General features: G+C 41.0%; 3 protein-coding genes across 3 annotated transcripts in view; all 3 read left to right on the top strand.

Moving 5' to 3' along the window:
• The window catches only part of LOC138356828 (uncharacterized), an 8,165-nt gene extending 7,651 nt beyond the window's left edge, over window positions 1–514 (top strand). The window contains exon 5 of the mRNA XM_069313162.1: window positions 499–514. Coding sequence (XP_069169263.1) covers window positions 499–514 — 16 coding nt within the window. The remainder of the gene's footprint in view (window positions 1–498) is intronic.
• LOC138356827 (FRAS1-related extracellular matrix protein 2-like) lies at window positions 219–9,327 on the top strand. Its single transcript, XM_069313161.1, has 6 exons — window positions 219–860; window positions 1,112–1,220; window positions 1,837–1,925; window positions 3,110–3,274; window positions 4,033–4,241; window positions 9,112–9,327. Exons 1-6 carry the CDS (start codon window positions 614–616, stop codon window positions 9,325–9,327), a joined length of 1,035 nt encoding a protein of 344 aa, XP_069169262.1. The 5' UTR covers window positions 219–613.
• LOC138356719 (FRAS1-related extracellular matrix protein 2-like) lies at window positions 9,153–22,437 on the top strand. The gene is made up of 15 exons (XM_069312946.1): window positions 9,153–9,282; window positions 9,535–9,657; window positions 10,388–10,554; window positions 11,683–11,888; window positions 12,444–12,619; window positions 13,218–13,327; window positions 14,198–14,425; window positions 14,603–14,749; window positions 15,685–15,844; window positions 16,597–16,716; window positions 17,601–17,742; window positions 18,205–18,392; window positions 18,840–18,992; window positions 19,351–19,746; window positions 20,362–22,437. The coding sequence occupies exons 2-15, from the start codon at window positions 9,538–9,540 to the stop codon at window positions 20,566–20,568; spliced, it is 2,520 nt and encodes an 839-aa protein (XP_069169047.1). The 5' UTR covers window positions 9,153–9,282; window positions 9,535–9,537; the 3' UTR covers window positions 20,569–22,437.
• The last annotated feature ends 1,158 nt before the right edge of the window (window positions 22,438–23,595 follow it).

Genomic DNA, 23,595 nt, shown 5'->3' with positions numbered 1-23,595 from the left:
GATAAACCTCTCAGCCCTCCCCAAGAGATAGGTAAACCTCTCAGCCCTCCCCAAGAGACAAGGTAAACCTCTCAGCCCTCCCCAAGAGACTAGGTAAACCTCTCAGCCCTCCCCAAGAGACTAGGTAAACCTCTCAGCCCTCCCCAAGAGACTAGGTAAAGTTCTCAGCCCTCCCCAGGCACAAGGTAAGCATCTCAGCCCTCCCCAAGAGACAAGGTAAACCTCTCAGCCCTCCCCAAGAGACTAGGTAAACCTCTCAGCCCTCCCCAAGAGACTAGGTAAACCTCTCAGCCCTCCCCAAGAGACAAGGTAAACCTCTCAGCCCTCCCCAAGAGACTAGGTAAACCTCTCAGCCCTCCCCAAGACACGGTAGGTGTGCTGCCACAGAACACTAGTTCACCTACAAGTCTCCTACACAAAATTATTCATCTTGAGTAGAAATCGAATATCAAAATGCATACAAATTCATGTCCTTTGTTTCAATTAATATTTCCTCAGTCGATCACAGAGCTAACCCGCCATTATAATACATGATATAGTGTCGACTTGAGACCTTCACGAAGCTTCAAATCAAAGCATTCGAAGCTTAAAAACCACGACGTGGACGACCTAAATGTCTTTTACACCTTCGCCCCGTGTGGGTCCCATAGCCGGGTACGACTATGTGGCCGTGGGTCGTCAGGTGGACTTCCGCTCCGGCGTCAGAGTACAGAGTGTGACGCTGACGGTGATGGACGACCTGGGGAGGCCGACGCTGGAGGGAGTCGAGGCTCTCACTCTGCTGCTACACCTCCCTTGCAACGCCTCCCTCGGGGACCCCGCAGTTGCCTCTGTCCTCATCAACGACTCTCTCTCCGACTGTGAGTTGGTCAATACTTTTTTCTTTTTGGAGGGGTGGGGTTAGTTTGTGGCTTTAAGGCCTTATCCACCTCTTGAGGATTATTAAGGCTACCACAATAACTTACTTGACCATCTAGCAAGTTTGGTGTTGAGCTTAAGGCCTTATCCACCTCTGGAGGGTTATTGAAGCCTATCCACCTCTAGATGGCTATTGAAGCTATTTCTAGTTTTATACAAACATATATGTGTATGTACTTTTGTCGCCCTGCAGTGCCTAAATTCGAGTTCCGGGAAGATAATTACACTGGATATGAAGGCGGCGGGACAGTGACGGCCTGGATCACCCGGGGCGGTGACCCCTCCCACCCAGCCTCCGTCAGGTAGGTCCTAAGCCGAGCTCATGTGAGCCAATGTGTAGGAGCTTTGTCTTTGTTATGTCGACTCGAGCTCAAGCGTAGACTACAGTGTAAGGAATCTGTGGCTTTTGAATTGTTCTGTTCAGATCTGATCTGTGACGTACTATCTAGGGTAGTACAGGACCGTAGATAGTGGCTACTATCTACTGTCTACCAGACAGTAGACGGTCTGATTGCCTTGTAATCCTATGGAACTAATAAGCTATCAGCTCTTAAATAGTAATGTGATCACTTCCCTTTATGGTGCTTCACTTCTTACTAGAAGAGGTGACAAGATGTTGCTTTGGTCAAGAAATATATGTACAAGATTCTCCTCCTATCTAAAGTTCTAAACCACCGCTCACCTGGGCCATTTGCCCTCTGACCCCACCTTCCCTCCACTGTTTTAATTGTTATTCAACTGTACATAGCACGTCATTGTATAAAAATTTAGAATAACGAAATAAAAGTGGTCCAGTGAAGGCCGACAATCCCTATATACATAGGGATTGATATAATATTTACACGTATCGATTATTGTATTACTGTAATTAATTGGTAATTTTCATGTTGGTATGTGCTTACCTTGCGGGTGAGGCAGGTGCTTCACGAGGCAGGGCACCGCGCGCGTCACCGAGGACTTCGACGAGCGGCCCGACGCTGAAGCCTCGTCAGTCCACTTCCAGCCAGGTAACACCGCCCTGAGGGTGTGTAGCGTGGCCCTCCAACTCGTCCTGGTGGTCTAATGATCGTTCATCCACCAGTCGACAGCCTGTTTATGAATGCAACACACTTTACACACGATTCCCAATTGATAACTTTCGAACATATCTCAAACAATGCTTAGCTGTTTAAATCACACCTGTAAATGCTTCACCCCACGTACCGCAAATACAAATAATTCCCAACAGCCTGAACACCTAATATAACAATTTAGGCCTAACTATACACCAAATTTTAATATTTAATAATGTTAATTTATATATGAGAAAATACGGATTATGAATACACAGTATGTTAGAATAGATATACACGTCTTTGGGGTCAGCCACTGCATGGACAAGCCTAGTCTGAGGCAGAGTTGCCAAATCAACCCCTCAAAACATTGGCCAAATTGTCATCAATTCATTGTAACTACGCTTCTCAAAATCCTTGTCACATACTTAGAATACAGTACAAATAATTGTCAACAAAGATAAACATGTAAGCTTAACCTAAGCCTATGCAGAAAATAAAACATAATATTCTATTAGAAATAAACCATTTTTATTACACTGTCGTTGCTTGGTTTGAGGATGGGTTGGCTCGATTCTCAAAGGCAGCATTTTGATTGGCTGAAGTACGTGGAGCCCTGCAACATATCAAATTAGCTTACACGTTGTTTACATTAAAAAAATAAATGTAAACAAAGAAGTTATAGTATAAGTGAATTGATATTCATTATTTCACAAACAAATATTTTGCATAATTGCTGCAATTTGCGTTGCTATTTGCACACCTGCCTATTGCACCGTTAGTTATATATCTGCAGCCTTGGCTTTGTTCAACAGCTGACGTGCTGCTGCAGTAATGTTCCCGTCACCATTTTATTATGTAACTATTGTTATCACTTCCAAAACTATCACTGCCTCTACGGCTTTCCTGCCCCTCACCACACCTACATTCTCCATCTCTCCTTCCCAAAAATCACACCCACAATATTTCCCAAGCCCCCCTGCCTATACACTCTCCCACCATATTTCCCCATTCCCCACACCCTCCCTTTCTTACACCCACACTCTCCGTGACTCCCCTTTCCCCACCACACCCACACACTCCCTCATCCCAACCATGATAATGTCTTACCCCAACTTCTCCTCCCTCCGCCGCGACAGGGGAGCTGGAGCGGCCGTGTATGGTAATCATTGTGGACGACGACGTATATGAGGGGCGGGAGCAGCTCCACCTGGCGCTGGGGTCGCCTGCTTCACCTTCAGCGGGCGGTGCGCGCCTTGGTCCTCACACAACCACCACTATCTTCATCAACGACAAGGCCGATAGTAAGAAAACTTTTTTTTAGATAGAATGATAAATTGGAATAGGGTGGAACAGTCAGTAATTTATATCGGAAGAATACATAGCAGATAATCCAGTTACATCTATCTAGGTTATCTGTTGGGAAATGTGAAATAAAACTACCCCCCTGAAGGGATTAAATCCTATCCGCACAGATAATATAAAGATAAAAATGCAAAGCACCCTCCCTCCTCTCTAACTCAAATTGCCAACAAGGAAAAATTAATAAAGAATTATCTTGCTGCACTACTATGTCTATCTGTTCCCTTATTGTTTTGATTACCAACAAACTTCTCCAGCACGCCCCATTCCTCCTTTTGTAACCCCTCGTCTGTGTATTTAGTATTTGTGCCTGCAGGATCAAGCTGTAAGCTCTTGGACCCCGCCTTTTTGACTGCTGGTTGCCTAATGTGCTGACTCCCGACATGGTTTCCTCATAACACAAGTCACAACTCGTAACAATATTCTAAAATTGGATAAATTCTGATTTAACAGAGATCTAAGCAAATTTTGATTTAGTAATAGGCTACTAGACAATATTTACAACAGAACTATCGAGGCTAAATGTTTAAAAAAAAATTAAAAAATAATAACTAGTGAGAATAGCTGAATATAAATTTAGGACTTGCCTCATATGGGCCCACGGGCTATTCATGCCCGTGCCACCTCTTGGGTGGCTTAATCTTTTTTCAATCATATGGGACAGATGGCTTATTGCAGTGTTGCTTTTATGTTAAAAAAGAGACGACGGTAGGCCTGGAGGAGTCGCGTGTGAGCGTGGAGGAGCCCGAAGTAGCAGGGGAGGAGAGGGTAGTGAGGCTCGTGGTGTTCCGTACCGGGGACACCTCCACCAGCGTCGCCGTCAGGATCCACACTAAGGACGGCTCGGCCACCTCCGGGAAGGACTACTTCCCTGTCAGCAAGGGTGAGGTCATTTTCTTTAAGATGCAAGTAAGTAATTATCAAAGAAGGCACTTAGATTTAAAGATGCAATTGTGTTTGTATCCTGAGACTACTTTTGTTTTGTGACTCTTAGAAGCGCCTTTAAACATAATCAGTCACAGCAATTCTCATTCAGGTGTTAGGTATTCCTGAGGAAATGTGTCAACAGAAGTTAGGCGAACTACAATTTCATGTCAGATCATTTTGCTCTTGCTAAAGAGATTATAGTTGTATGTGACTATTTACAACTGATTGATCAAATGTAATCAATCACGATTGATCATTTGGCGTGGATCAATCACGTAGATTGATTCATCTACATGAAGACCATTCCTTTACATGTATTGTCCTATGTTAAGGCTATCTATGATCAAGACTCGCGAGTATGGTTCTAGCTCTACTCTAGATTAGTGAAACACTAGCGTATAACCTCACATAACTAAAATCAAAACCATTAAAAGAAAACACCCCCTGAACTCTGTGGGGCACTCAATATGTAAACAAACCGGCTAATAAGCCTACATTAAAAATTAAATTCAATAGAAGCTCCACACACACCTTTATTTACTCTTCTACCAATTAATATATCCACACAGACAAAGGTGTAACCTCCGAAGACCTAAGGAAACAATAACTACCACTTAATCTTAATTAGAGAGAGAGACAGAGAGAGACACACCTTCCTTGTACCAGTTTCAGCTCGGCTCTGAGTTGTACCTAGGCCCAGCGTTGCCAGATTTAAATTGCTGAAAGTAGCGAGCTGACGGTCTAAAGGTAGCGAATTTGTAATAAAAGTAGCCTAATTTTTTTTAGTGAATGATATGGGTTTCAAAGTAATATATTTTAATATATAGAGTACACTACACGATGTTAATTGTTTTATTAATATTATTTCTGCACATACACACACACACATATTATGTATATATATATATATATATATATATATATATATATATATATATATATATATATATATATATATATATATATATATATATTGTATTTATGTTGCGAAATTCTACATTTCAAATCTTTAGATGTTTGCCCAACATAGAATACCTTGTAAAGACTGTAATAAATTCTATGTTGGGCAAACATCTAAAGAAATGAAATGTAGAATTTCGCAACATAAATACTCTGTAAGACATGGCCAATTGTTTAATGCTTTGTTCGTTCATTTGTCAGAAGATGCTCACCAAATTGATTGGGAGACAGCTTCTTCAATAACGAATTGTAAAAGCACCTATAACAGAAACATAATTGAATCTGCTTTGATACAGATCACAAAAGAAAGTAATTTGAACATTTGCAGTGGTTTATATAACTTGGATCCATTTTTAATTGATCAATTAAAGGGCGATTTGAGTAGGATCATTGGAACACATTTGTCTCACTAATTCATTGTAAATATTTACTATCTTATGCTATGATTATCCATGTGTGGGCCCTGTGTGTGGTTATGAATGGGAGCTGCATCGGATGGGCCAATAGGCCCTCTGCAGTTTTTGTGCTTGATTGATGATTGATTGATAAAGATTAAGCCACCCAAGAGGTGGCACGGGCATGAATAGCCCGTAAGTGGTACAATTTTTTTTTTCCCAGTGTTCTGAGGTTGCATTTAACCATCAAGCTGTTATCGTGGGGGAGGATACTGCTTCACAGTCTTTATGAGGGTGTCCAGCTGCTGGACACCTTTGTTGACCAGGAGAGTGGCTGTGTTGATGGCTTCAGGGTGGCCACTGCATGATTCAGGAACTCTTAAAGCTCTTCTAAGGTCATTGGTTGCTTCACATTCCAGAAGATAGTGAAGTAATGGCTTTTCTGTGACAGTTTGGCAGAAGATGCACTCTCTCTGTCGGGGTTCACCAATCTCCCAGTTGCATCTGTAACCTAGACGTAGTCTATATAGCCTAACTGCTATTTCCCTGTGGATTCCTTTTGGGATATTTAACCTTTCTAATTTGGTTGCCTGAAGATACCATGTTGCAGATGGCGTTTTGTGCTCATATTTGTGTCCACTTATTGTACCTCACCTCACTCCACCATTCTCTCCTGCCTATATACACGTGGTTTTACAAGAATATAATTACTATGCTATGTATCCTCACAATCCCAATGTACCTTCTTGTATATATGTAAATAAATAAATATTTATGTCCAGTACTCGACCTGTAAAATCACTCCTTCTGAAGATGTATTAATATACGAAAGTACTTAAGGAAATTCCTGTTTCAATTTTCCTCCGTGGTCTGACACTGTTATATATATATATATATATATATATATATATATATATAATATATATATATATATATATATATATATATATTATATTCAACCAGTGAGTGGTAGTTTGTTGTGCATCCCCGAACCCCGACCAGTTGTGTAAGCGTACCGTACCATCCCTTCTCCCCGTTCCATCCCAAATCCGTATCCTGATCCCTTCCGAGTGCTATATAGTCGTAATGGCTTGGCGCTTTCACTTGATAGTTCCCCCACCCCCTGAATAATATTACGAGAGCAGTATTTACGGGCTATTCATGCCCGTGCCACTTCTTGGGTGGCTTAATCTTCATCAATCGAGAGCAGTACGTCCTAACCAGACGTTATATGATGATATCCTGAACAGTTGATAAATAAAAGTAATTGCGGAACTCCGGTTATCTAATACTTATCATAAATGGTATAAAACCTTATCATAAGCCAAGAGATTTGTAGATCAGTGTTTAAAGGGAATTCGGAAGTAATAATAATACAGCTGATGCCATCTGTCGGCAGAAGAGAACACTATCAACTGGCTGGTCAACAGTGGCCATAAGATACAGCTTACGCCATCTGTTGACATCAAATTACACCTATAACAAATTACCCTACAAAATACAACTAACGCCATCTCTGTTTTTTCCAACGCACTATAAATAGCCAAACAGCAACCCATAAGGTGGGTTGTTGTGCTCGGGTAGGAGGTTCCAAGCTCCGCCCACAGATGGTATGGGGGTGCATAATAAATGGCATATCATTGGTAGACACTCTTTGTTGACATTCACACAACAGCCAATCACAGGAAGGGATCAGCTAAAGGCTCCATCCACTTAATAAATCAATCTTTATTCAGCACACCATCCTTGCTTATGACATTCTGCTTCAACTTTAATCTACATAAAAGTGAAATGTTAAGTATTTAAAAGTATTAATATAGTGATAATTAAATACTGCAGGATGTAACGGGTGTTACAGAAACATGGGCTGGCTACCTGAATTTTTACGTTATTATTGGGGGTTGCCTTGACACAAATAATGATACGCTGCTCTGCCCTCTTATTCGAGTAACTTATTCAGTTAGATGGAGATTTTCTGTCAGGTTTCAAAACAGAAATTGTTGTTCTTTTTCACATACAACCTTGTTGTTGTGCACAAGGACCTATTTCTTAGTTTAAATTTTATTCATAAAAGAGTGTTGGTATTCCCCAGCAACAGCCAATCACAGGAAGGTATTTCCGGAAGCTCAGCCTCCTTATGGACTCAGCACATCGCTCTAGCTCATGGCTCGCTGTTTTCATCTCTTCGTATATACAAACTTATGACTTTTTTTTCGATTACTGTTATAATTAATAATAAATATCAAGGAGATATAAAAGTTTTTACACAAAATGGCTAAATTCTGCCATTAAATGACTTTGTCTGGGTATACATACAAACATACGCCAATTTATTATCATTCATCCATTAATAATTTCTAATGTAATGTATACTGTCTCTAGTTTTTTTTCCTCTCACCATTACTTGGTGCAATGTTTGAAAGTTGTCTATTATTATCGATCTATCTATTATCTTGTATTTATATTTACAAGTTTCTGTGCTTCGAAGAAACTCTGCATTGAACTGGGACTAATTTATTAACTAATATTATTTAGTATTAAGTAATATTTACAATTATTATTAATTACAATTATTTATAGCTTAGTTACTTTCATGTAACTCGCAATCGTATTCTTAACATTATTAATAGCCCAAATTAGCACACCTTGCTTTTAAATTAGCCCAAAAGTAGCAAGTAGCGAAATTAAAAATTTGGAGCGCGGGGCTCTCAAAAGTAGCCCAATTCGCTATTTGTAGCCCAATCTGGAAACACTACCTCGGCCCGGTAGCCACTCACGGCTGCCAACTGTACATATGATTTATCAAAACACTTGTCATGCTTTAGTTATAATTGACCATAAAAGCCATTTAATAAATATTACATAAGTAGTCAGTCTTAGAATCTGGCAAATAATACGTCTGATTGATAATTGACATTTTATATAGGGGGAGTAACACAAGAGTGTGTGTATGTGTGCAATCATTCTTTCGCATGGCAACATTTGCAGGTGGCAATTCTGGCGCACCAGACTGCATGAAACATAGACATAGAAACACTATGTCTATGTTGGACATAGTGTTTGTATGTCCCAACATACAAACTCAATCTCACTTCAAGAATATATATACAAGTAGTTTACATACATTAATAAAAACATACATCTTCATCCAATAAAGTAAATATCATATCATTCCACTGCTATTTAAATGCTTCAATAGAATAATAATTATAATTAATACTACAACAGGTTGAAACCATGAACCTGCAAGGTGATAGTTTGAGTACAGAGTTATGATCTAGCGTAATCACTGAGTCATAGCATAGTACAAGTGTTAGCCGGCCGTTTAATTTATGTCTAGGGTACAGCGTCATATCCACGTTTCCTTACAGTAACATTTACATTTATATCTGCTCACGATATGCAGTCTGTGCTATATATTCTGAAATTTTTTCTCTCTATATATATCTTTTCCATCCATATGCTAACCGCGCACTATTTTCCATCTCTCTTGCTAGAAGTGGTGTTTGCCCCCCAACGTGACACGAGTGATGGTTGAAGTGACAGTTCTTGGAGACGCCGAGAAGGAGCATCGGGAAGCCTTCACCGTCCATCTCAAGCCTCTGAGAGGCTCCTTTTCCGCCTCCAACGCCGACATTACCACCTCCAAAGCCATTGTTTACATAGAGGTACTGCCCGGTGGTGCCGAGTTGTGCAAGCCTCTTACAGAGTGATTGCTATAACTTTCACTTTGAAATATATATAATTGTCCTTTTATTTAAGTTATTTAAGGAGAATTTTAAGTTTACTGTGACAATTTTGTGCTAATTCTTGCTACTTTAATGTTTGTTATTTAATACAGTATTATAAGGCATAGATGTTTAAGGATGTTTGCTAAGTATAATCTGAGCGATGTGTGGTCTGTCTTGGGACCCTCACAGGAGATGAACATCGTGGCTGATGTGACCTTCCCAGCACCGCCTGTACTGGTCTCTCTCAGGGACTACGATGTAGCCTCTTCTGCTCCAGCCCCCATCCCGGGCTACCCCATAATCTGTGTTACGGTAAGAAGCCTCTGTAGCAGACCTCGTCTTAGGTTACTCTGTTCTCTTTTGACCAGTAACTCCACTGCTAGTCTGTATTGCAACTAGTAGGGTATATCTAACCTTTTTTCTTCAAAGTAAGTCCAATAACAATAGAAAATTTGTGTTCATATGTATATTGCTATTATTTCTATTGCTGCTGCTTCAAATGTTTGATAAATTCACCGATCGACTGTTGTGGTGACTACAATTGAGTTCACCGACGAAATTTGAACAACAACCCATTAGGCTGCTGTTTAAATATTTTTATATAACCTGACCTTGTGCATCGGGTACAGCAACGTGGTAAAAAACTTAGACATACAATGCAATGCAAGTGCTGTGTACTATTTGTAAATAGCAGACTGACTCAAACAATATAATTTAACCTAAGGCAACATTTTCTAGCCTAAGACAACATTTTATAACTTAAAGCAACGTAATCTAGCCTAAAATTGTATTCACGACGTAAAACGAAGGCCAAGTATGTTTTTAAATTACTTTTTATTGACGAAATTATGTTTTGGCGACAAGATCATTGATATTTGAACATGTGTGCTTCGATTTTTTAAACACTATTATAACATTGTTCTTCAGAAAGAGTTCACAGTCAACTTCAGTGAATTTTCTTCTTTGCCCCATAATGCCATCTTGCTACACTGCCGTGCCAACTATTGTGTCACACGGCTGTCACACTGCTGCGCCACATTAGGCATGCAACTCTAGGCACCCGGATTTCGGAAGGACAAGTGGCCTCTGCAGCAGCGAGGGCGTCAACGACAGCTTTACTACATTTCGCTGGAAGGTGGCCGCTCCCTCGGGCCTCGACGGCTTCCACAACGACCTCAAGGACGTCTCTTCGGACACCTTCTTCACCAGGTAGGTGGAAGTCTCCTTGTCGAGGTCTGAAGGGAGGGAGCTTTGATGCAGTCGGGAAAGGCGGGGGCGTTTTTTGTTGTGGTCTAGGGGTTGGGGATGATCTCGCTGTGGTCTTGGAGAGGGGGCTCTGCTGTTGTCTTCGTAATTATCTGTTCTGTGGTCTGGTTTAGAATACCTTCTGTGGACTGAGTAGGACTGTATAAATATCTTTGCATTGACATGAGTGGAGTTGAGGTATGTTGGCTGTGATCTTTGCGGAAATATCTTCTTTGTACTCTATCCTGTCTGTCTGTCTGTGCTATTTAAATCTGTGCATAAAATCTGCCTCAGCTACTTTACTCTAATTCCTGTCCTTTACTGCTCTGTAAATGAAGAAGTTCTTTGCCATATCTTATGGGGCATTTAAATACTTAGTTTCTTCCTGCATCTTGTCGTTAATGTCCAAACTGTGTCAAATGCCTTATTATTGTTTATTTTGTCCTTTCCGTTGAGAATTGTGAATGTCGTGATTATGTCTCTCATATTTCTTATCTCATTCAGTGAGATTAAGTTAAATTCCTTTAATCTCTTCACGAAACTCATTATTCTCAGCTCAGGGACTAGTCTCCTGGCATACTAATTGGTCTAGGTGGGACTTATCTTCTCCTGGGAATGAGTGAGTCTGAATGTGGGGTTTTCTTTCACTGGGGCGAGTGGGGCGTTTTCAATGGATTCTGGTTGGGAGCTTCTTCACTTGAGTCTGGGTATTGGTGTCTTCACTGGTCTTCATTTCACTTCACTAGTACCATGTTATTTGTCCGTTGGGGATTTTGACGTCAAGTATTACAGTACCTGAGAGGACGGGTTGCAGGGAATCCTATAAAGTCTGAAATTGCTTACCAGAGTTTTTAGACAGTTTTTCATGTGTTCGTATTATGGTATGTTTTGAAAGAGAGCGAGAAGGAGGAGGAGAGGAAAGAAAGGAGAAAGAGAGAGAGGAAGAGGAGGGAGAGAGAAACCCGGGCACCACCGAAGTCTCACAAACATATCTACTTAACTGCTTTTCAATTTCCCATTTGCTTTCCATGATCGTGTGCACTCCACTTGGTCATCCGTCACGCCACACCACCATCCCCCGTCGCTCCACAGCACACGTACCATCACCCTGGATAGTATTTACTTCTCAGCTGGAAGTCGGGTTCAGTGCTTGGCGAGGGCTCACTCGGGTGACGGGGAGGCCGGCCTCGAGCTGGCCTCCCGCCCCGTGACCGTGGCCTGGGAGGGAGGTCTCTGTCCGCCTAGGAAAAAGGGCACCTTTGGAGCCGACCCCTTCACTGCCAAGCTTCAGTACACAGGTGAGTCGTGGAATCAGAATGCAACGTGCGATTTGTTTTGGCGGACTTAGTTCAAAGGTCCGTGTTGAAGGTGGTGTAAGTGTATTGATACCGAGTCTTTAATGAGAATCAATAAACTCGTATCACCTGGAGTGGGTTCTGGGATTTCTACTCCCCAAGCCCGGCCTGGGGCCAGGTTTGTTTTGTGATATTACAGTGATAATGAATGTACGACTATAAACAATATGTACGACTTTATCAGAACTTACGTGAAAGTTAATCAGCATTTGATGTGTGTTTTTGCTCATGTAACTATTTGTGTGAGTTGTTTGTATAGATTAGCTTATGATTGTTTGTGATGATTTGCTTATGTCTTAAGGGAATTCGTGGATGCGCTGCGAGCAAATCAGTGAACCCGTCCAGGGAGGGTGAGGACCCCTTGACCAAAATCAACTAATAGGTGTGTCTGTGTAAGGAAGAAACCCTATAGGCGCAAATTACATTTTAATACATGATATTTTGGCCAAATTTCATCAAATTTGATACAAGAGCCCGTTCTGTACCCAACACCGCCAGGAACCAGGGACCCCAGTCACGCCAACATGGTGCGCCTGGAGGTGGTCATCCCGCACAGGGACGGTATGGTCCCTGTTCTTTCCACCCGTCAACTCGTCAACTTCCAGCTCACGCTGTCCAGGGACGGTATCCGCATTGGCAACCACCGTTGCTCCAACCTGCTCGATTTTCACGAGGTAATGTTCGTATTTGTGATACCATTTCTTTGGAGGTTCTTGAAGCCTTGTGTAAGTGCTGCGATTGATTAGTATAAAACATCATATAGGAAATGTATTGTCTTTCTTACATTTCAACCCAAGTATTTAATATTTTAATAATAATTACATTATCTTAATGCCATTATTTAATACAAAATACAGTAAGGTTAGAATATGCGATTAGATTTTTATCTTTAATCTATTTATATACTTAGTGTATCCAAAATTATTATTAATGTGTTGGTTCAATGCCTTGTTTCCCATTACACTGTCCCCTCACGATCGAACGGTGCCGTGTTCGATTTCCGAACAGAACGGAATGCTTGGGCACATTTTCTATACACCTGATGCCTTTGTTTACCTAGCAGTAAATAAGTACCTGGGAATTAGACAACTACTGCGTGAAAGCATCCTGGTAAGGTCAGTCGTTGGCCTAAGGGAATCCGGATGGGCCTATAAGAACGCCTGCCTCTCCCCGTCAATGGGGAACCATCTCTCACACTGTCATAACTCTCCCTTTCCACATTAATAACCCTTCCCTTGAGGTCTTGTGAATTATTTCTTTTCTGGCGAACAGGTGAGGACGCAGCGTGGGTTTGTGACTAACATGACCCGAGGACCCGAGGTGCTGGAGGAGCTGGAACCCTACCAACACTCTCTCTCCCTACGCTCGCCCCCGACGCTCAGGTGAGGCATCTTTTCTCCTTCATCAATGTCCCTGCCTGCCTGTCTCCCTCCCTCCCTGCCTCCCTCCCTCCCTGCCTCCCTGCCTGCCTCCCTCCCTCCCTGCCTGTCTCTCTGCCTGCCTCCTTCCCTGCCTGTCTCCCTGTCTGCCTCCCTCCCTCCCTGCCTGCCTACAAGCAGACATTGTAATTAATCTTTTGATATTCGAAATAATTCAGGAAACTGAAAGAGGTACAAACCTCTTATCTGATTTTGCAAGCCTTCTTTAGTTTAAATTCCCCAAAAGTTTCACATTCGAAGCAATATTGTAATGTAAGAATTACCCGGTACGTATAGATTTGATATGGATCTGAGAGACTGCCTGAGAAATTTACTGAAATGATCATCAAAGAACAATATTGGAAGTATTCAAGTTGTTACTGATGAGAACATGCAAAAACAAGTGTTCCTGCTACTTAAAATAATAATATTGCAAGTAATGAATTTCACTATGGAACGAATGGTGGAAATATAATTCGAGAATATTTTGTCATGCCAGAACAGGACTATGACACTGGCATCAATGACAAGTAGTTGAGAGACAGCGTATGGACAAGTTCACTGGAGTCTTCGTCTGAGCTACGAAATTTAGCATTCTAGTCTCCAGTCCCTCTGTAAAACACCTGTTAATTTTCTGATATCTTCCTTCAGACAAACACAAAAAGAAAGCGTTTAAACATTAACAGTAGATTACGTAGACATTACCCATTACAGACGACAAGTAATCTACTATAATCTACTCTGTTTTTGGTGTTTCTATCTATGTCAGCTCCTCCTACTCATCTCTATCTTCTGCCTTCTCGAGGCACTTAGTCAGAAATCTGTCATTGGAAGGTTCTACCGAGCGCTGGAGGTGGAGGCGTGCGTGTGGCGGTGGGTCGGGTACTACACCATGACGGAGCTGGTGTCGCAGTGTGGGGGCGTGGTAGCCACCGAGGGTCAGGTGTTGGACGCCGTGCAGAGCTTCGTCAGCGTCCTCGTGCCTCTCTATGTCTCCTACGTCTTCCACTCTCCCGTAGCCACAGGAGGCTGGCAGCACACAGACCTCTCCACCCGTCTAAGGTGAAACTGATTACCAAACTTCTTTACGTGAAACTGAGTATCAAACTTCTTTAATAACAGGACAGATCCTGTTATTTTTTCTTTTATTATTGCTGTTATTATGTCAACCCTAATATTATTACCGTCGTTATTTACTCTCGTGTAGAATACAACTGACTGTATTCCCTTCACATCCAGCATGAGCTTTGTTTACGACACCGCGATCCTCTGGAGGCAAGGTATCGGAGCCCCCGCGGAGAGTGAACTCGCTGGCGTCCTGTACCCGACCTCCATGAGGCTTCGTCCTGACGGCCGTCTGGTGGTCACCTGCCGCACCCAGCCCAGGTATGCGAAGGTGGAGTACAATCCAGGCCACGGAGACTGAGGTAGATCTGCGAAACTTAAGTGTAAGCTGTAGAGTGAAGGCATCGTGGAAGCACGGTCTTGTGGCGGGCACTCTCCCTATAGATAGTGTACGGATAGAAGATACTGTGCGGGTAATGAAAGGGTGGAGGTAATCTTTTAGTATCCAGGGAAGATGACCTTGTGGTGTAGGTAAGAACTTGAGGTTTAGCGGAGGCCAAGGCGAAGGTAAGGTGAATCTTGAGTGATCGCGATTATTGACAGGGCGAGTCTGAAGTTGTACAGCCGTGTACTGGCCCAGTACAAGTCACAGTAACGGCGCCGGAACAATAAAGTCAAACACCACGCAGCAGAAATATGAAGAATGATATCGTCCTGCAGCACGCCATGGGACCGGGCTGGATCACGCCATGGGACCGGCCTGGATCACGCCATGGGACCGGCCTGGATCACGCCATGGGACCCGCCTGGAGCATGTCATGGGACCCGCCTGGAGCATGTCATGGGACCCGCCTGGAGCATGTCATGGGACCCGCCTGGAGCATGTCATGGGACCCGCCTGGAGCATGTCATGGGACCCGCCTGGAGCATGTCATGGGACCCGCCTGGAGCATGTCATGGGACCCGCCTGGAGCATGTCATGGGACCCGCCTGGAGCATGTCATAGGGCAGGTTTCATTACTGTGCATGAATGTTTTCGTATTACAGACAGTGACAGTAACGTGGCTGAAAATTAAACATCCAACCCACACATCTGAAGATAAAGGTGCCGTCCTTTCCGGTCCGTCCTGGATCATTATTATATCATTTATTGTACTGCATTTCAATTAAACATAATATTGTATATTTTTTATTAGGATGCATCGTGTTTTGCAATATTGCATAATATTTTATTATATTGCATCGTGTTGATCCAGGTTCCGAGGGATATTCGTAGAGAAACACAAGGCGTCAGAACACATCAGCTCTGTGACCAGTGATGACCACCCTGACCTGACCTTCAGCCTTGACCTCCTCCGCTCCCAACCCACATATGCTCACCCAGAACAACACTGGCAGTTCGTCTCAAACTTCGCGGTAAGTCTCATGTTTGGAGATGGTTACTACTTACATACACAAAAGAAATGTTTTACAATCTAAACACTGTACTAGATGTTTGTGGCTGCCATGTCCACTAGTCCATCAACAGCTGAAAATAACTAGACATGTTTTCTGCGGCTCTTCTAAATTTTCAGTGTAATACCCAAGACTCACTATATTGATCTTGCAACTGAATTTGAGCTATATTTACTGTAACATTCCGTATTTTTGTACTAATTTGTTACCAGTGTGATGTGCTTAACTGTTCTCTCCTGATAATTAACTTTTTATTTATGAACATTAAATGTAACTAAATAATTCTTCTTAGGCTTCACTGCCGGACCAGAGATTTATAAGTTTGTGAGCTTATAACTTCATTGTGTTAATTATGAGAAACTTATGAAGATATAATTAGCTCCTTTGTCGTTGCCTTCTGAATCTAATACACCTTTAATGCTGATGTTTTGAGCTTAATTTGCAAAATTATAAAGGAATTTAAAAATACATGTTTTCCCGCGCGAGACTTAATCCTGTAGCATGTCCGGCGATGTGGTTATGACGACTAAATAGGCCTAGCATGCAGACGATGAATCACAATAACGTGGATGAAGATAAGATGACCAAACCACATATCTTGGGACAGTTAGGCCTAGCATGTGCTAAGAAAACAACCGTCTTTTCACCGTGCCTCCTCCTTCTGACAGTAAAGAAACTACATACAATTTTCTGAACACATTTTGTACTTTCAGGTTCGGGACTACAGTGGGTCTTACGTCGTACATCTCCTGGCGTGTACAGTGGTTGAGGATGTGCTGTTCTCCCAACCCCTCGTCTGCAACCCCAGACATCTCATTCCATTCCTCCTTCAGGTAAAAAAATTTCAAAATACTATCACGAGCCATAGTTTATTTACTCCCCATCCCCAGGCGAGAGGGATATCGGAGTCAAGGTTGGAGAAAGTCCAGGTGAACGAACTTTGACAGGTTCATTTATCTGATAATGCTTCCTGGCGTACCCAAACCAAAATACTTTATGACGTCACCATAGGGGAGGTTTAAAACAGCTTATCCTCATCAGCACAGCCCGTCCTCGTTAACAAGGGCCAAATATTCATTCCATACAACCACCAAACCTAGTTTATGATTGAAAAACACTTTACAATCAACCTGTCTTTATGGTATGTTTATTCTAAGCTTCGGCTGACCCTAAAGACTCATTCATCAACTGTAACATGTTAATTAAAAAATTGTGCATATTAAAATTGTGCCTTTGTTCAAATCGCAACGCTATTAATGCTTCACTCACATACTTCAAATACAAATAATCGCCAACAGAACCTAAACAACTAACCTATTCCTAACTACACACAGAACTTTAATATATAAATGAGAACAAACCTATTTTAAGTACACAATACATTAAAAATGATGTATGCGTCTTGTGAGACGGCCGGCCCTTTAATGAGCCTAGCCTGAAGACAGGTTGAAATCCTATGCAATATTTAATCTATGGCATCTTAAGTTTTAATTAAAAAGTTGCGATGATGTCGACAAACCAAACTTTCCTCAAAGATCTTAGACCCTACTTCTCTAGACTAGGATAAGATCCACCAGATTCACGTTTTGCAAATTCTATACCACTAAAAAACGTTTGTTTCTTTATAGGGTAATGATTAGTATCTGAGCCTAAAATATTCGTGGTTCATGTTCGAATTCCGCCTACTCCTATATATGTAAAGGCAATTACATTTCAGGTTCGCTTCCAACAAGTGTCCGACCCTGTGCCAGAGCAGTTCACCCTCAGTACACTCTTCCACCTAATGAGACAGCGAGAGCTGTGGCTCTCCGATCTCACCACCGACTTCGAGGCTGAGTCTGATGTCTCCTTCTTTCCTGGTGAGTTCGCAGGCTGTTCTCAAGTTCAAGTATGTTTATTGAGACAAGAAAAAAATACACCTCAAAGGGATAGAGTAGATTAGGCTATTTCTACCCCCCCCCCCCTCTATTTCAAGTAAATTCAGTGAGTACAAATTCACAAATCACAGTACAAGAATCCTATTTAACATTGCAGGTTAATATAGTAAGCACAGCATATAAGTGTTAGACTCTTGGAGGAGGCTGTTCTCCTGGTGAGTCTGTAGGCTGCTATCCTGGTGAATCAGTTGGCTGCTACAAACTCACAAACATTATTACATTATTTGTAAATTTGGCTAATATAGACTAATGTGTTAAAGCTCCAAATTTATTTAAACAATAGTGTGAATAACATGCGTGTAACCTGCAACACCCTGAGGTCATTGATTCTGTACAAAACACAAATACATACGTGGCATTTATTCCAGTGTTCGTGTACAACAGGTGACAGGATCTACGGGCGCGTGATGATCAACCCAGTGCAGGCTCTGGGGGCGGGCTTCCGCGTCACACTGGAGAAATGCTTCGTGTGTACGGGCGTCGACGGCTATGTCCCCAAGTACAACCCCGAGACGAGCGAGTATGGCTGCGTCGCCGACTCTCCCAACCTCCTCCATAACTTCAAGATTATTGTTAGTAAATGGTTGTACAATTTTATTTACCAGAATTTTCCTGAAGGCCACTAACGCTAGTGGCCTTGATGAGGACAGGAGGTTGGCGGCTTGTCAATGGTCCCCCCATTTGTCCTGACGATTTGTTTTGTCAAGCTAATTTTAACATTCATCAGATTTTTGGCATTTATGGCTTCAGTGGATAGGCAGGTCCATTGTTTATACCTTCTGGAGGAAAAAATCATCTGTTGTACATAATGATTATTGAAAAGTATCTTCGTGAAAAAATATTGTTTTACTTTGTCTACTTGTATTTGAAGATACAATGATTAGGATATAAAATTATGCTATGCCTAAATATTCCATCATTATGACTGTAAAATATGTGAATATAGTAAGCTAAAATTCGAGTTCAATTCGCAGACAATAATGACGGTAAATCCGTACTTGATGACATAATTACTTCAGGACCGCGGGGCGCCAGAGACGGTCAGTCAGGAGTACCTGAATGTGGGTTTCAACGCTCGCCTGGCCATCGATGACCCAGAGCCTGATGTAATTAGGCTCCTTAACCAGCCTGGTGCTGATGGCTTCTCTCTGGATTCCTCTCCGCTCTTCCAGGTATGTTTTTGGTTCAACAGAACACATAGCGCTGATTATTATGCAGAGCAATACCAAGTTGAGAGGAAACTACTCATCAAATCAAAAGGGTTTCGTAAAATTCGTTGCTAAATCCCTTACAAGGTGAAATGCCATCTCGAGTAAAGCCTGCTCTCAGCTTGGTGTTTCTCATGTACAATGTTGATTGATTACAACATTGCTTACCTAGTGTACTCTAAGTGTAATGAGTGTTTCTCATGAATATAAAACATTTTCGCAACATGTGATTTTAGCAAAGTGCTTTTGCGAACGTGTACATAAATGTTTACCTTTTTCTTCACGTATCCATCGGCATTCACATTTTTACTAAATTATATAGGAATCCCACGGGCGACAGTGGTTTGTGCACTGCATCTACACAGTCCTCTCGGAAGAGAAGGCAGCACGAGGTATTGGTAAGAGGGATGTCACCGCTCAAGCAGCAAGTTACCACCACGCCCTCAGTACGGTGAATGATATCTTCCCCTGGGCTAATCGGTCACACTTGAAGTATAGATTCTCGAGCTCATATGGGAATGTCTTGCGTTCATCCCATGATTCTTCAAATTTTGAAAAAGATAGCAAACATGCAGATCTTGCGTCTGAGGGAGACGCCAGGGTGAAGAGGGCTAACTTAGAGTCACTCCCTGGGAGGAACAACGGAAGAGGCACCAACATGCATTGCCTGGCACTGCAGCCCAGACGGCACACCTCAGGGTCCAGCCTTCACAATCAGGTAGTTATTATTTATATATTATTTTGTCTTCGTAATTAATGTCCTCATAGTTTTTAATTGTTTAAATCTGAATAATTAGGTCTACTGCAGGTTTAGGCTATCAACCGAGTTCAAAATTCATGATCGAAAGACGAGGATAATAATGTTTAATTCAGTTCAATTCAAATGATTTTGATTTCATAAATATGTGTACATTTATAGTTGGGTTATCAAACTTTTGCCAAATATCCTGACTAAAAATAAAGATTACCTTAGTCCTAAAGTGTGTCTAGGACTAAAGTAATCTCGAGAAGTGGTATACCCTTCTCGGTGTATATGTAGAAGTCTCATAGTTGACTGTTCTGGACTCACAGTCGGGGATCCCGGGTTCGATTTCCGAGCGGGACAGAAATGGTTGGGCACGTTTCCTTTCACCTAATACACCTGTTTATCTAGAAGTAAATAGGAAGTTAGGAAAGAGTTGTGGGGTTGCGTACTGGGGGGGGGGAGGTCAGTAGTTCGACCTAAGTGGGTCCTCGATACAAGCCTGTAATGACAAAACTAATTATTATATCACCTTGTCTCTGTTCAACCAAAGAGTTTAGTCAAATGTTGTTACTGTGACCTTCCTCACAGGGTTCCGAGTTCCGTCATATAGGTGTGGTGTCGGGTGTGGGGTGCGTGGTCGTCTTCTTGACCTCCATTGTCGCTATGGTCGTCGTCAGGAGTCGTCGTGGAGAGGTCATCTCGTCTGGGTACATAGCTGTCTCACCCGCCACCACCAGCGGCCACGTTGGGGAGACCCGTTATTACCACACATGTGAAGAAAATACTGAGGTGTAAGAGAAATGTTAAAAGTAGAAAACTGGATTCAAATTTGAAGAGTATCAAGTGTTGAGGCTATCACCCAGTGATACCAAAGTTGAAATGTTAACCAATACATGTTAAAATGCATCTTGCGTCTAAGTTGCCTAAGACACCAAAGGAGCTAAGAAATTAGTGCTGATTCTTCGGAAGGTTTAAGTTTCTTTTTGTTTTGTGAGATTTCCGACATCACTTACATGTGATACTGTCATATGACACTGTCTCTGATCAGAATTACATTTCACCATTATAAATTCACATTAATGCATGCATAAATCTGTGTTTCTATGTCTTTACATATGTAGCTTAGCCTAACATTTTAAAAGCACTACGATCACCTTCTGTGATTGTTCAATAAATCTCTGAACTGTATGTTTGACAAATCTCTCACCTTGTCCATGGAGGACAGAAGAAAATGTATATATGCTAGTTAGCATTGTAAATGTCTGGCCACGTCTGTGGTAGAAAATAATAATAATAAAACTGCCCCATGACACTGCCATATGATACTTCCATATGACACTTCTCTATTGCACTGCCATGTACTTGTTATTGCCATAGATATTTTGTACCTTTTAAGTGTTTCACTGTTTATTTACTTTATTGTCCAAGCACAAGTATTACTAAAGATTGTTCATTGTTCATCAAGTCTATATGATAGAATGTATTTTCTTCAATATGTCATCTGTGATTATATGTCATGCAAATAAAAGAAGTTATGCAGTATATTAAAAAAATCATAAGTGTTATATCAACATCGTTAGCCCACGTTTGTCCCGCTGGGAAAGCATTATATGCTCGAGGAGCGTTGAATTTACGCTGATTAATTGTTATGTTAACGTCATATAATTAAATTTGCCCCTGGTGAGGGTTATGGCCATGGCGTTAGAGCTGCCTTGGTGGCGTCTAGCGCACGACAACCTTATTGTATAATGGTTGAATAGAATAATAACATAGTACATATTTCTATCTGTTATTACCAAACATGCAAAGACTACTTGATGGTAAGGGCATCATTATACCTCAGGCATCTCGTCGATCGTTCTTGTTCAAAATAATATTTAATATTTTTTGTACAACTTTAACCTATTTATCAAATAATGCTTTGTGCTTTAGTTAGTTTTTATTCTTAGAGTACCACGGCATGTAGTGATTTTGTAAGTTTTTTTGTGTGAAATTTGCCTTATTTATGAAGATGTTTCTCGAATTAACTTACTATGGTTAAGAGGCTACAGAGAATAATTTTATATATCTCAAATTTGAGTTTAATATTTATAACATAGATTGAATTTTTTGTTGTATTGATTTAATGTGTAATTTTCTTCATAGTTCACTTTGTATATGATAATTTTAGTTTTGAATACTGATAGGTCAACTTAAGACAAGTATAACACCATTAGTGATAGTGATATGACAGCCCATCCCCCTGTTTTGTTAGTACTTATAGTAACGATGAAGACCATAGTATATATACCGACGTACAACGCAATTAGAAAAGTAGAAATCGGTACTATTGGACAAACCGGAAAACGATTTTCTACTTATGTTGCAAAGACAAACTAAACTAAACTAACCTAAGCTTCCAAGGCCTAATACACACTATCTAAGGCCTAATATAGTACATATGTGTGCAATACTAGGCCTAGGAATATTTAAGTTTGTTTTTAAGTTTCATTTTTCGGACTATAAAATGAATAGTACAAAGTTGTACTGTATTAATTGCTTAGAACGGCAATCTTTGTACTATGGTCCCCATAGTTGCAAAAACTACTATCTAAATAGGAGAATGGATTGACCATGAGGCAATTATTTATATAGTAACAAGTATAAATATATTTCTAATCCTTATTACAGATTTTTATTATAATCCCTCGAAGCCTATGATTTTTGTTCTCATTGTAAACTGGACAGCATATATGTTCACCTATATAATACCGGCCAGACAATGCAAACTCCCAGAGATCAAGTTTAAGTTAAGTAAGTTCATTGAAATGATGAAATATATGTCAAAAGGATAAAGTAGCTTAGGCTATTTCTACCCTCGTCTATTGAAGGTCCCTCAAGGAGCTAAGAAATCCATACAGTACACAAATATTAATCATATTTTACATTTCACATTACAATAGTAATCACGTGATATATATGAGATCTCTTATCGATTGTTGCACCTGCTAATTCTTGTTTTGGTAGAGGTAGACTAAAAAAGTTGGAGAAAGTATAAAATGAAGTCATGAGAATAATCTTAGGATGCCTAAGAAATGCTATGATTGATATAATGAGGATGGAATTGAACTTACAAAGTATTGGGGATAGAATTTCAGAAATAAATGTTGTTTCGGCGATTGGATTAATAAGAGGCTGGGGAGAGAATGAATTAATTCTACCACTTCAATAGGTGGGAAGATATGAACAATGCATGTTAAAGTATAAGAAGAAAGCGTCTATGAGATCCTTATGTTCTAATGTTACAAAGTATAATGTCTTTCAAGAATATGTTGAATTGCCAATGAAAAGTTAACACCATCATGAAAGGAATGTAACATAGATGTAGTAATTATTTATCATTATTATTATTATTGTTATTATTAACTATACAAATTCCATGTACGCTCACATATGGGCTACTGTATCGAAGCATCAAGACCTCATCTTCAGAAGGACATATCTTCCTTGGAGATTTAGAAGGTATGTCTGAAGATGTGTCTGAAGATATGTCTTCCTTGTTGCACAACACAGTGCAACAAAAGTCATCTGAGAACTAAGTTGACTCTCATGCCATGAAAGGAAGAGGGCCACAGGACTAACATCACTGCAAATCAGACATGCCAGGTCGAAGCTTATTGAAACTTTTAAAATGCTGAACAAGTTGAAGGATATTAATCTAGACCATTTCTTTAAGAGGTCAGCTGTAACACCTTCAAGCTTAACAATCCACAACGTAGGACAGAAAACTGGAGATGCTTTTTTTTTATTCATGGAGCTAACAACCTGTGGAACTGTCTACCT

The sequence above is a fragment of the Procambarus clarkii genome, chromosome 74, assembly GCF_040958095.1.
Source record: "Procambarus clarkii isolate CNS0578487 chromosome 74, FALCON_Pclarkii_2.0, whole genome shotgun sequence".
Taxonomy (NCBI): Eukaryota; Metazoa; Arthropoda; class Malacostraca; order Decapoda; family Cambaridae; genus Procambarus; species Procambarus clarkii.
This window is presented reverse-complemented; position numbering and strand designations above follow the sequence as displayed.